Source organism: Ornithodoros turicata, chromosome 1 (assembly GCF_037126465.1).
Source record: "Ornithodoros turicata isolate Travis chromosome 1, ASM3712646v1, whole genome shotgun sequence".
Lineage (NCBI taxonomy): Eukaryota > Metazoa > Arthropoda > Arachnida > Ixodida > Argasidae > Ornithodoros > Ornithodoros turicata.
This window is the reverse complement of record NC_088201.1, coordinates 63143988-63157898: the sequence shown is the minus strand read 5'-3', so window position 1 is coordinate 63157898 and position 13911 is coordinate 63143988. Positions and strand designations below refer to the sequence as shown.

Below are 13911 nucleotides of genomic sequence, written 5' to 3'. Positions count from 1 at the left end.
GAAAGCGGGGAGGATTAATAGACACAAAGGCTGACCACGCTTTTCTTTTGCTCGGAAGTAGGACGCTGGTTTCCTGCTTCGTGAGTCCAATCCCAAATCCACCTGCTCTGTAACTGTACGGCAAAAGTTTGTCGTCCGCACCCCAATGGGCATTGTGAGTTAACTCTGGCTTTCTTATATTGCGCATTCGCGGAACATGGCCTTGGCTAAGTGGTGGCATACGTAAACCTGTGGAATCGTTTACATTTTCCGGGAAGTGACAAAATTAAAATAATCACAACGTGACACCATGGCTCAATACAAGTGACTCGTGGATTGGGTTGCACTGGCTTTGACTGCTCTGTGGCTAATTCGTGGCTGCAATACCCGAGGGCAGCTTCCCACACCCGTTGGCATCTCAGTAATTCCATTTAGTCCCATTTATCCGAAGTACACAAGTCCGGTTGCCTCAATTATCCAAATATTTTTGCCATTATGTAGATAAAAAACCAACCAAGGACGCCCCATTGTTCCTTTTACCCGTAATTTTAATTTAATGGGAGTCCACTGTACACAGCATTTGACATTTGAATAAAAATGTAGCACATTCTTTCAACTAGATCCTGACAGTTACTCTCAGGGCAACAATTCTTCACAACTAAATGTGCCAAGCTTTGAATGTATCGGAAACCATCGACTCTTACCCATCACACGGACAAATTTGGTGTAACTTTCAACGAGTGACACCTGCAATTAGTGTTAGTAGTGCGCTGTCACACGGCATCTTTTAGTAACACTCGGCAGGAAGTGTGCTAACGATTTTGTGGGTTCCCCAAACTCACCTCACTTCACTTCAGCGGACAGTGTGCAGCCTCGAGAGCAGGCTTTGAGGTACAGGTAAAAATATAGAGCAAAAGGCCCTGGCAACCACAATATTTTTAAACAAGTATTTTCAACAGCACGCTTATTACAGTGTAACATTGTGCTGAAAGAACTTGCAGTTACTCTCGTAACAGCCTGTGAAAACTTCGCAGTCTGGCAACAGCCATATTTGTTGCAGTCATATGGAATACCAGATTTGGGATCCGGATCTTACATGCCCCGACTTGTAGCGGCTCGTCACAGTCACGTGTTTGGGGCCAATTTACTTTACGTTGGAAGAATATTTGCGGAAAGTGTTTATAAATCAACTTTCTTACGATGGAATTGTGGCACACACCTAAAAATTTTGCTGCCGTTCATTCTCATCTATCGTCATTGTCACCATAGTTTAGTGACACTTTCGTGTAACAAGTATGTAGTGAAAGTGACATTCACTTGGGAGGAGTCCACTTCATGAAAATGACACTAAATCAGCCAGCATGACAGAGGTATCTGATGCAGTTCTGCACTTCGAGGGTTTCCCAGCTTGACTTTTTTTTCTACGGAAGTGTGGATGCTCTCCATTCATGCATCAGAATTATGCACCTCAAGCTGAACTGAAGCTCTACCAGTATATTTAACACATTTATCGTTGTGCCCCTCGAGGAGGAGGAGAGGGAAACCTTGCGGTTTCCTTTGCACGTACATCACGGATGAAGCTCATTACTTTTGTGTCGCTGTCAAGGTAAAGGAATATTTCACTTTGAAATAAATTTTTCCATTCTAGTGTCACTTTAAGGGACCAAATTGCAACAGCTGCTCTTTACAGGGTGTTTCACCTAATGTGAAAAAAAGAAAAAATTGTTAAAAAATCTACTTGTCTGAACACTATGGGGTCAACACTATCTCTTTGGGAGATTTTGCCAGGACTCCAGAGCACTGTTATCAAATTTAATTTGTGAGAAATTGAATTATCCCAATTGAGCTTTGCAATTTGCCAAGCCCATCCCATGCTTTTTTTTTACGGAAACAGAAAGCACATGCCAGATGCGAGGAGGCCATGTACCGGCCCTTTCACTTTTCCGAACTTCTATTAATAACGGCAGCATAGCTGCAACACAGTTATCTGAAACGAGAGCGAAAAGGAAACAGGAAGGTGCGTGTGACTGTTTCTCTACAGGCGCATCTTGTATTACCTTGACAAAGAACTGAGCTCAGACGACAATTTGCACCCCTCAAAACGCCGGTTTTAGCACACTTTTCTGAGCTATTACAAAAGAAGTAAGGGATGTATTTTGCAATGCTATGGGGTAAATACAATGTGCACTTTCCATTTGTACAATGTGCACTTAAAAATAAATAAATAAATAAAATGTGAGGTTGACTTGCAAATTTTGGAGATCAACTGGGGTATTTAAATTTCTCGCAAATTAAAATTGATGAAAGTGCTCAGAAGTCATGGCAAAATCTCCAAGATAAATAGTGTTGACCCCGTAATGTTCAGACAAGTATTCTTTTTGTCACGTTACGTGAAACACCATGTATGCTGTCACGGTGGCAGCACACTATGCAAACACCTGAACTGAAATCCAACTGTACACACGGGCTGTCAATACAGCAGCCGCATTGACCTGCGCTTTAGTATTCTTTTCAAAGATGGCTGTACAGTCAAAATGCGATGAAAAGAACACACCTACTGTAATGTAACCTTGAACATCCACTCAATAACAGATTATCCACTCAACTGAGCAGCTTACCTGGTTCAGGGAGACTGGCATTGTCCAGAACGAATGCCTGTTGCTCTGTCCATGGTAGCTACAAAAGATAGTCAAAAGTAAATGACAGCAGCAATATGATAAAGAGAAGAACCTAAGGGAGAGGATTGAAGTTCCTTACTTCTACATATCTGCAACTTTTGCTGAGGATTTCATCCAATTCTTTTTGTTCCTCAGGCTTGAGGCCAGAGCGATCGAGAAACTCTAGACTCTGAAAAGACACAGCAGACGTACAAATCTGTAAATGCGGATTCACTTTGGAAAAGTAACATCTGAAAACAGGGCTTACAATAGGGACCCCTTTGGTGTGCAGTGACCATTTTTTCAACGGGAGGCAGATGTTTCAAAACCCTTCAGAATTAGAACACGCTGTTGGGCTAGTTTGCGCATCTCATGGAACTGAATGTAACACAAGCACGACTCGAAGCACAGTTAACTTGAACGCGCCTCCGACCTGCGGAGCGAGAAGAGAGCCACCCTAGCCGTGCTTAGGAGAAATAAAGGGAAAGACTGTCCCACTTGTGCGGCAAGGGTTTCCGCCGTGATATGAGCTGTTGACTCCGCATTGCATTACCATTGCATCACTGCGATATCAGCCAGCATGCACCTCTACATTATCGCCGCAACACCAAACAAACGTCGCGATGATAACGACAGCTGACGGTAATGCGATGCAGAGCCAACAGCTCACGGCAAGGCGGACACCCCGCAGCACAACTGGGACAGTCAAAACACTCTTTCCACTTATTTCTCGTAAGCACCGCTAAGGTGGCTCTCTTCCCGCTCTGCAGGTCGGAGGCGCGTTCAAGTTAACTCTGCGACCAGCTGCACCACTGCAAACCTTGTGCACGTGAACCATGATCAAAACATGCAAGGATTGTGTGTAGGAGCCAGGATGTGATGGCAAGGGAAACAGCCGAGGCCAAGGAATCATATCAACCTCGAGGAACAGTCGAGGCAGAGGCATCTTACCAAGAAGACAGGAAAAATTGTATCAGTGGCACATCGCTGTACTTACGTGCTAGCGAAGTGAGTTACATGGATGTATGATGCGCGCACGTACATTTCCTTAGAACTTGCTTCTTTCCCTTCTTGTATATGTTCGGCACATGCCAACTAAAGTTAGTCTAAAGCAAACGCCCGTCCTCTGTCTCTCCATGTCCGCCCATCTTGGCACTAAGTTAAGTTCCATCGTCAGCATTAAATTTCTCCTAGTTCCACCACCGATCTGTCGTATATTGATGACCACAAATATACAAAACAGCAAACATTTTTGCTGCGATCCTTTCCCACATCTTCACAGTCACTTTCAAATTTTATCTTTTTTCTCTTATTCCTCTTGTATTTTATCCATTTTGTTTGAAGTTCTTGTCAAATTTTATTCTTCAAGCTCTGTTATGTGTGTTGTTGTATTTGTACATGTCGTGTGCCTTACGCCACGTCTCGAATTCATTTCCCTTTTTTGGGGGCCCATTAATAAATAAATGCAAATAGAAATGACCAACTGTTTTCTAATGCTGCAAAGAGTCAATTTTAACTTCACACGCCTTACCTTACCAAGGGAGACTGAAAATAACCACTGCGTACCGAATACCCTGTTGCACAACATTTTGTGAAAACATGTCAGGAAGCTTATATCCTGGACAGCATTTGCACTGCTATCTTGGGGAGACTGCTATAAATGAGCTTTAAAGGAAAGGTATGTTGCAACATGTCCTTTTTCTTGTATCATACTGCAGCATGACTGTGCTCTGAAATTTCATTCTTCTAAACAACATGTTCTCAGCTCTCCATCAACTGGTTATGTAAAAATTGTGCAATGGCATTAATTCCCGACGTTTTGTATGCAGTCATTTACTGGTTGGCAAGCATCTGCTGCAGTGTATGGCTTCCAAAGAATATGTGCGTTCCTTCCACAGAGTAAAAGTGCTGAATACTAGATACCAAAACTTCCGTCAATTATATACGGTGTGTTCAAGGATCATGTAAAAACTTGAGGGTCCCAATTCCTTTCCATAAATCAAAAACAACTCACGTAGCTCAAACAGCCCATCCTCCCATTATACTAAGCTCTCGGAAATCATCACTTTGCAATGAGACCAACAGAGAATACTTAGTAAGGGTGAAATACTGATAAGATGCCTGCATTTTTCTTCGCACAATTTATGAAAGGATCGAACAGCAAGTGTCGTACAAGTTTTAAGCATCTAACACATGCACCAAAGCAAGGTTAAAGGGACCATGAAATGATTTTCGCAAATTCTGAGTACTCTGCCGGAAACTGTTCTCATGATCCCTCACCATCATACACACACGGACTTCAGCGCACCGGGGGCGCAGTTACCACACAAAAATAGCGGAGCGCGACAACTGGATACATCCCTTCGAAGCGGGCTTACGCCATCAACGTCCAGTCCTCTCAGCCAACTGTAGACGACCGGGAGCACACACCGCGAAGGACCACGTGAGTGCATGGTTCCAGTTTGAACGTCGTCATCGTATATCTGCCATCGAAATCAGTAGAAATATGGCGAAATGCTAATTGTCAGCGATGGAGGAAGAGATGATGCGACGCGCACAGAGTCTAGAAATCGTTCCGTGCTCAGCAGCTCCCAAAAGACCACTAACAGACATCTTCTGACGAAGCAGCAGCTCAGATAGGAAAACATGCTCTGGTAACCATGCTGACAACCAAGTGCTACACTACACTTCTGGTAGGATTCTGTGTCAACGATTAGATATGATCTTAGGTCCAGGTCAAATTAAAAAGATAAAAATTGAAGATTGAAAAGATCGTAGGCTTGTCCAATATCCTTTCATGGTCCCTTTAAACACCTGAGCAGCCTTTCTCTCTCACATCACATCACATATGAGGTACTTTATCTTGGAGAAACCCTGTGCTTTGTGCTGCCTTTTCCCCAATGTTTCTTGCCTACCCATGTAATGGAAAGCAGACTTAAGCAGTCATACAAAAAATGCAAAACAAAACAGCGTTACAATGCCCATGTTAAATGGTTAGAGATAGAAGCACAGTCCTGTGTAACCACACTAATGGCTCAATGGGTTTTGCAGGGCAATTCTAACTGCATCTATTGGGATAATACAGAGGTAGTAGAGTACTTTACTTTTAAAATGTAACAAAGGAGAGGCAGGCTCGATGAACACCATTGTGAGGAGGCACAAGTGGTAAACTTTGATAAATAGAGCTTCTGTTAGAACCCACTGAACAGCTGTATTTCAAGAGCGATAGATCAAGACTGACCACTCTAGAATAACTGGTTTCGAGCCCAAAGCAAGCACAGACCTTATTCACCATTGCCAATGATTATTTCATATCCATTACAAGTTAATGCAGTTTTATAATGCTGGACAGGAACACAATGCTCGCCTAAAACGTGTAACAGCCCCTTGTGCTCAATGGACTGTTTCTGACCTCTCTTTCCTCACTGATCTCCCACCCTCGCCCAAGATACCCACTGTGCATAACTCACAGTACTGTTCTTACAGTGAATATACAACTATAACTCAAAAACCCACAGATCATCCATTGCATTTACAAAATAATGATCTATGCGACAGACAGCACAACTGGAGGAATTCAGAAAAGAATGACCAGACATTGAGGATGACGCAACACCACAACAAACACCTGCAGAAAACAAGAATCGATAACAAATATAGAAAAATAAAGGGCTGCTTTCCAGAGCACTGAGTATGGTAGTTGTGGAGCACCAAATACGGCAATTCACAAAATAAAGCCTGCTCTATCACTCGTCTGCTCAAGCACTTACTAGTAAATGCTTTCCTACGACTGATGGAGGGGCTTTGCCGAAAGCCAACGCCTTAGAAACTGTGCAAGTGTCCTTCACAGACAGTGTTCCTTGTGCAACAGTTTTTATATTGTTGGGTAAGGTCAGAAGAGGACAGAACGTACCCTGAAAAACGAGAAGCGGTTGGCCCTCTAAAGCAATCACAGAAGAAAGCAATACAGAATACTGCCGTCTGCCAGACAGATTTATGCCATAGCTAAAGACACTATCTAGACTCATCAGTTCTAACTGGAAACCAAATAGTGGCTGAAGGTGTGGGCTCTCATACACAACTACTTGTGAAGGCGAACAACCTATGTTACACAAGACACGAGAAAACGTACACAAAAAACGAGATCCAAGGAATGGGCGCCGCCATTACTGCTGCCACCTCGTGGCAGCCACAGGAAGTGTGCACATGTGCACTGCCGTTTGCAGAGTTGCCGTTTGCAGTGCCGTGCCGTTTGCATGCGGAAGCAAGGAATCTTATTTTTCCTTGATCTTTCGAACGTTGATATGCTAGTCAGATGTTTACCGGACAACTATGTAGTTATATGGACGATGTTACGTTATCGTCAGTCATACTGATTAAAGACGGCGGCCACCAGTATTCATCCCAACGCGAAGAGCGATTTTGGCAGTCCACCCCTGTTGTGCCGTCGCTGGGAACGAGGCTAAGGAGTGCACGGAGTGGTTTGAGAGTAACGCGACAAGGCCTATACCCTTCTGCAAATAACGGCAAATCATTCGCTGCTGCACCAGTGGATAACCAGCAGGTAGCTGCAGGGCATGCATAGTTATCAGACACCAAACTATCCTGTCAACATCCCACAGGGCACTACTAGCATAGTAACAGTTCAGATGAACTTTATTGAGCGGAAAATATGCATTCTTGACTAACAACACTAACATGCTGCACGACAGCGATGTGTCACGATATAAAGTCAAACCTGGCAAATAGCACCACAAATTTACAATTTGTTGCTGGTGTATTCACCACAGTGGATATACCTTTTCATAACACTACCTTTTTTGCACATGTGCTACCTGACGGCACTTCAAACATGTGCTGCCCTTCAAAAGGTGGAATCCGTGGGTTTTGAAACGCATGCTACTACAGCGCACTTGGAAATGTATGCACATGGCTCCTGTTTTGAATTTTTTACAGAGCAGTAAATTGGAAGAATGCACAAGACAGGGAAACAGAGAAGTCACAATGGAAAACTGGAAATAGTGGTCCCTTGACTTTTTTTTCTTTTACATGCATTAAAAGCTTTCTGCCAATTGAGAGCAAATGAATCCGCAAACTTGGCTGGTCCAGGGCCCATTTGCACAGAAAATGTGCTGGTGTCTACGAACAAGAGAGCAACTGCTCTGACAGTGTATTCACAAAACTGAGATCCTATGTCTATTCTATTCCACAAAAACCAAAAATAATGAAGCTGAGGGCTGCAGTACATGCTTGAAGCAGTTGTAAAATGGCACCAGAGGAAGTTCTTTAAAGAAATGTGAAAGGCATCTCAAACAATTTTTACTGTGTCATACAAACATACTAGCTTCACGACCTGTCATACAAAATATTTCCTTTGGGAAGCATGCCTTTCTAAAAATTAGTTGCGTGCGCAAGAACAGCTATCTCTCCAAACTCCTTCTGGTGTATTGTGACATCCAATCACCCGAGCACTTCTATAGCTGCCAATAATAGTCTGCTAAGGCACGCGAGCAAGGCAACTGGTCCACTGCTCTGCTTCCAGGGTTGTTTGGATTTAATCCATATGGATTTCATCAGGTGGATGTTTTAAATTTTATCCACGCAATTAAATCCGGATTCTTTAGAGATTATGTCCAGATGCGAGACAATCTTAAGTCAACATCACACAGAAAACTCTCGCTTTATTTTATTGTAGTGTTCGCTGTTTACAAAAGCCCAGGTACGTGCAACATTAACTTCTACCTTTTTTAACTTTACATTTTCAATTTAACTTTTTTCCCATTTTCTTCTACTTCTGCCCATTCAGGGAGAGGCCTTCTGCTTCCTGGAGGCACTGTAACTGAAGTACGACAGCTAATCCAGGCATGTAGCGTCTACACCATTCACCCACGCATGCACGGGACTCTACCTTTCGGAAAACAATTGAAACGCATTCAATGTTACTGGGACGGGCAGATTCATAAACCGAAACTATGAGAGGTCACCCGAAATCAAGGAACAGCAAAACACGTTTGTTTTCACTCTGTGTCACATTTCTAGGCCTGTCTATATTCTCCAAAAATATCAGTGTTTTATCCAAAAAAGCCCACTGGAGAGGATCTTTTTAAAAATATCCGGATTTTTTTCAACCCTGTCTGCTTCAGGCATGGGACTGCGGGCACTAAATACAGTCGACCCGCGTTTATCCGGACGGCTTCGTTTCCTGTGAAAATGTCCGGATAGCGGGGGAACCGGATAAGTGAAACGCGAAATTCCCGAGTGATCCTAAAAGGACATTTTTATTGACCATTACACAGAAAACTATCCATTGTCACCTGTTTTATTCTAATACACGCACCTAGTTCTTGCAAACCTTTGCGAATGGCATTGACTTGCAAAACATTGTCCTGTTGCTCGAAAAATAATAGCGCTATTCTCAGTGCCGCCCGCTCATATTCTACCGTCACAGCTAGTGCATCCACGCTTTCATCATCAGATTCTTCTTGAACACTATCGGAAGCGACGACACTGACGATATCATCTATGATTGCAGCGCAGGGGTTCTCGTTGTGGACCTTCTCAGTCTGAAATCACCAGACTGCTCAGTGGATTACTTTTGTGTAACGTGAAAAGTCGGAAAGGGAGAAAATTCTTCCCAGCAACACAGTCTTTGTGTCAGTAAAAAGAAGGCCACGACCAGGGTTTTCAACCTCGCTTGACTAGGTGTGGGCCAAGTGTCATTCCTGGACAATGGCCGGATAACTGAAGCCGATTGTTGGGTATTACATGGTTCTGTTCCCTGGAATTCTCGTCCGAGTCCGGAAGCTGAAGTCCGGATAAACGAGGGCGAAATACATGGGGAGAAATCCGTCCCCACGCTTGTTTGTCCGTATAGCGCAGGATCCGGATAAGTGAAGTCCGGATAAACGCGGGTCGACTGTACCTAGCCCGATTTTTGCACATCCAAGTTTAACACTGCTACCTGGTAGGGCAAGCGTACCAGCATTCATTTAGGTTTTTCAGCTCTACCCTTGAGAAGCACGCAAGTGTTTTGAATAGCCCAGCACTGCCATGAGGAAGATCACATTCGGTTGACTAGCACACTGCACTGACTGGCATGAACTCCAAGCACTAGATGCGCACCACTGTCCCAGGGCACCTAAGAGTTCAAGATGCACAAAAGAAACTATGCCTTGAGCTTTGCGTCTTCATGGCACCTCTTATGCTAAGCTACAATAGACCTCCAGCTCTCTCGTAGCACTGCCTCTCATTGCTGTCCTTAGACTATCTTCACAAGCACCTACTGTTTATGTCAACACAACAATTGGCAAGAGTCAGCAGACATCTTCATCCAAGCCTAACCAGTGCTGATGGAAGTCACCCAGAAAGTGAAAAGTTGTGAAGATGACAGTGAATTGGAGCCTCCAGCTCGTCGCTGTCAACGTAAGATTTTTGCTTGTTTTTATGGCACAAGGGCAACTGCCGGCCAAAGAGTGCCACCACTGTCAATGTAAGTATGGGACCACTCTTTTATGCTTCTTGGTATTCTACAGCGTGTTTACCATGATGTCTCCTCAACCATGTAATGCAGGCAAGAAGCAAGCCACAAGAATGTGCTTCTCCAACTCCGGCACTGCAGGAAGCATTTGGGAGCAATTCTCACTTGAACAGTTCAAAGTCTATACCATACAAATTAATCTATTCAGCATGTGAAGCATATTTGAAAACGACAGCAAAGGTATCTCATCATCATGTTTCTTACAACCAGGCCACTGTTGAGCATTCGTAGATGAAAAAAATTGCTGAACTCCAAAAAAATTCTACACACCATGGGCATTAACAAAATGCAAGGTCTTCAATCGTGCTACGAATAGTGATGTGTAGCTGCCCACTTTCTCTTTTAAGCTTGGATCATAGTTGATAAACGTGAACACCGCCTGTTCATTTGAACACCACTCAGTGTTACCAGCAGAGCTAGCTGCCCCCCCTCTCTGTAAAGCTGTATTCACACATGCGTTTTTTGAACGTGTTTCACATTCACGGCGCTGCGAAACGCGGCCCACGGCACGTTTTCAGCCACTTTGAGAATTGCTCCGTGTTGCAGCTTCTGAGAGCAGAAACTCAAATGCTTTTCATCCGTGCAATCTGGGCACTCGCGGAGGGGACGGTTTGGCACCCGCAGTCCTCCCAGCACAACAGCTATACCACGCAGGGAACTTTTGTCCTTTTGCATGTGTGTTTGGTGGTGAATTCATTCTCACAAAAAGGCTTTGTTGTCAATAAGCTAAGAATTTACACAAACCACAGAATCAATGAAAATAAATGAGATTCTGAGTGACTATGTGTGTTGGTAGCTGGCAGGTAAACGCGTGTCTCCCTTCTCAGCTCCTGTTCTGCATTTGTATTAGAGACTTTAATAGGAGGAGTTCATGATAACAGTTCCTAAAACATAAGCCATCGCTTTGTTTCTTTTAAGTGGGCGACCTCACATTGCTACGCTTGGAATTGATAGCTTTCCTTGTCGTATGTCACTGTTATATTGTGTCATATCTGTCGTTTCGACGATTCATGGTGCAAGCAGAAATGATTCACAAGGTAATTTTCAACGAAGAGCGCAAGAAGTGCAGGTACAATCTTGACATAGCAACAAGAACTAAGCGAGTTTGTTGGCTGGCAGCAAACGCATGCATGGCCGGCTCCTCTTGGCTGCTCCATGAACGTTGCGTCACCGCCGGTTTTTGAAACGCATGTGTGAATGAGCCTTAAATGTCTATCCTGACTTCATCATTGCTATAACCAAAGAATACTGGCACTGAGTGCTTCATGCTGCAATTTGAACCTTACACGTCCACCACAAACGAAATTCAGTACTCAAGTTTTAGCTGTTCGGGATTTTTACACCTTATCACTTTTCAACAGGAACACCATACTTTGGTGTACTATGTATTGTTTTAGACCTGGGCATCAGTCTATCATGTGCAAGATTCCAAGTAAGCAATGGTGTCAATAGTAAGTTTTCTTTGTACGAATGTCAGCATGCATGACAGATAGCAATTACACCAGATATAGTGCCCAATGGCACACAGACCCCACCGTTTCTGTTGTTGGTTGCAGTGTTCCACATGTTGTTGATTTGGAACTCCACACAACAAAGCATTATTGTATGTACCTACATTCCAAAAATATAGTTACATGCAAAAATAGCTCAGGCATTCCTAAAAGTATTTCTCTACTAACAACACTGTTCCACAACGTACTGTTGCTCAGCTGGTACATTACTATGTGGTCCTGCCATTGTGCAGTACCCTCAGTCACTGCGTCAACTAGCGTTGGACGATACCAAGCTCAATTTGGGTTCCTGCCAGAGGGCTCTGCTTGCACAAGGTCTGGATTTGTTTTTACCTGAGACCTTGTTCCTAAGTTGTTGTATGCACACTAACGACTGCAACTCTTTCGAGGTTTCAAATTGCTACAAAAAGTGCAACTGCTCTGAGCAACGCCCTGTAGTACTGTCAAACAAAGAAGGAAAGTCATGGGTCAGACTGCAGTGACTTTCATTCTCAGTGACAACCCTTGAGAACAATCTTTGAAAGCCTTCTTGTAGCAGCTGGCTGCCACAACAAAGCTTACCACGATAGCACCTTACCACAGTTCGGGGTATTTTATGCACTAAATCACCATCAAAGCCCAATTTCAGAGCCCACTACAGCATGTATCAACCTTAGCTGGTACAGAAGGTTCAGACATGCAGATGTGTGTACCAGGACAAATACTGAAGAGTAATGAAAATGAAAACTGTCCTTGTTTATGTTGGGGGATGTGTTATTTTTCTTTTGCGTCTTCGAGGTCAATTTTGTCTTGTCTTGAGAGACTAATTATATAAATCACGTCGGTAGACGCCTACTACAGCAAGGTGTCAAACTTGGGACCCACAAGTGACTTGGAATTCGAATGCAAACTGGCGCACCAGTGTAATCGCGAAATCAGCCCCGGACGACATTTTTCTTTTTTCCCATTTAGTACGCTGAGGTGCAATTTTGTTCCTGTTAACAAACCTACAATCGTAAATATGACGCAACAAATGCTGGTGGTTGGAATTCATACTGCAAACAGACCAGTTCAGGCAATAAACGAAAGGCAAAATCCTGACCGTGTTCGGCCAGAATTAAGTCGTCCTTGCAGGCCTGAAATGATAACGATTGGGTTGCTTCACACATCACTGCGAACGCTACGCGATACGTTACTTTTACGTGTCCCAGCCCGACCATTTCACCTCTGAGTTCTCGTAGCAGTGACTCAGGTAATATTTTAAGAACTATGTCAGACATGCCTTCTCGAGTCCATTCATACACTAAGATTTTCACATCCAACAATGAACCTGCAGCTGTTCGTCTTGCTCAACTGGAGCTTCAATAGATGATACACAAAAGAAAACACGCGAAATCGTATACAATTTGTCACTCTGGTTACCGATTAACAGGTTATTTCGATGTTGCAGGGCTCCACAAACTACTTCGCCGCAACGTGCTGATGTTACTTGCTCAACCTTTGTTCCATATCATTTTTACGCTCAACCAGGTGTTGCAACACCAAAAGAGCCGTGCTGCTGCAAATTGGCTTGATTATCCGTACTATGTATCAGAGTCCAAGACCTAATAAAGCGTATATTTCCATTAAACACATGAACAACAGCCCACGTTGAACACGCATTTAGGGTTAAAAAGTAGGCCTCGTGTATCACACCATCTGTACCTCGTCTCCTATCCCAGTCTGTACAACGGAGATACGAATCGAGACACTGCCAGTGCGTGACGAAGGTCACAGTGGAAGTTTAGGAAGCATGGAATAAGCTGCAGCGCTTATACTTACCAAATGCGTCTCGCCCATTGTAGAAATCTCTGTATCATGGCATACTACCACCGCAAACCGACATGTTGTGGTAAAAATGGCGGAAGACCTGCCCTGAGCATGCGCCGACACCACGTGCTCAAATGAGTGGCTCAGGCTGGCCACAATGATATTCTACTTTTGCGCTCCTTACGGAATATGGAAGCTGCCAGAAGCTTCTCGAACCCAATCTTCCTGTATTTAATTAAATACAGCAGTCCATACCTCATTTCGTCCGTTGACATTGGCATACATAGTTTTATTTCTTTACAGTATGTGCAATGATTTTCAATGTTTATTGCTCAATGACTCAAATGAATGAAAACTTATACTTGACCCATGACGAAAACCCGAGACTGGGAAAAAGACGAAAAACAGACGACACAACACAAAGTCTCAAGCTCGCTTG

The 13911-nt window shown here is 43.7% G+C and overlaps 1 protein-coding gene across 1 annotated transcript in view; it reads right to left on the bottom strand.

Moving 5' to 3' along the window:
- Positions 1-13605, bottom strand: part of LOC135378311 (ubiquitin carboxyl-terminal hydrolase 10-like) — a 38385-nt gene extending 24780 nt beyond the window's left edge. Inside the window, exons 1-3 of the mRNA XM_064611307.1 lie at positions 13485-13605; positions 2737-2826; positions 2598-2655 (exon numbers count right to left, since the gene is read on the bottom strand). Of these exons, the coding sequence (XP_064467377.1) occupies positions 2598-2655; positions 2737-2826; positions 13485-13502 (166 nt within the window). The 5' untranslated portion in view covers positions 13503-13605. The remainder of the gene's footprint in view (positions 1-2597; positions 2656-2736; positions 2827-13484) is intronic.
- Between the last annotated feature and the right edge of the window lie 306 nt (positions 13606-13911).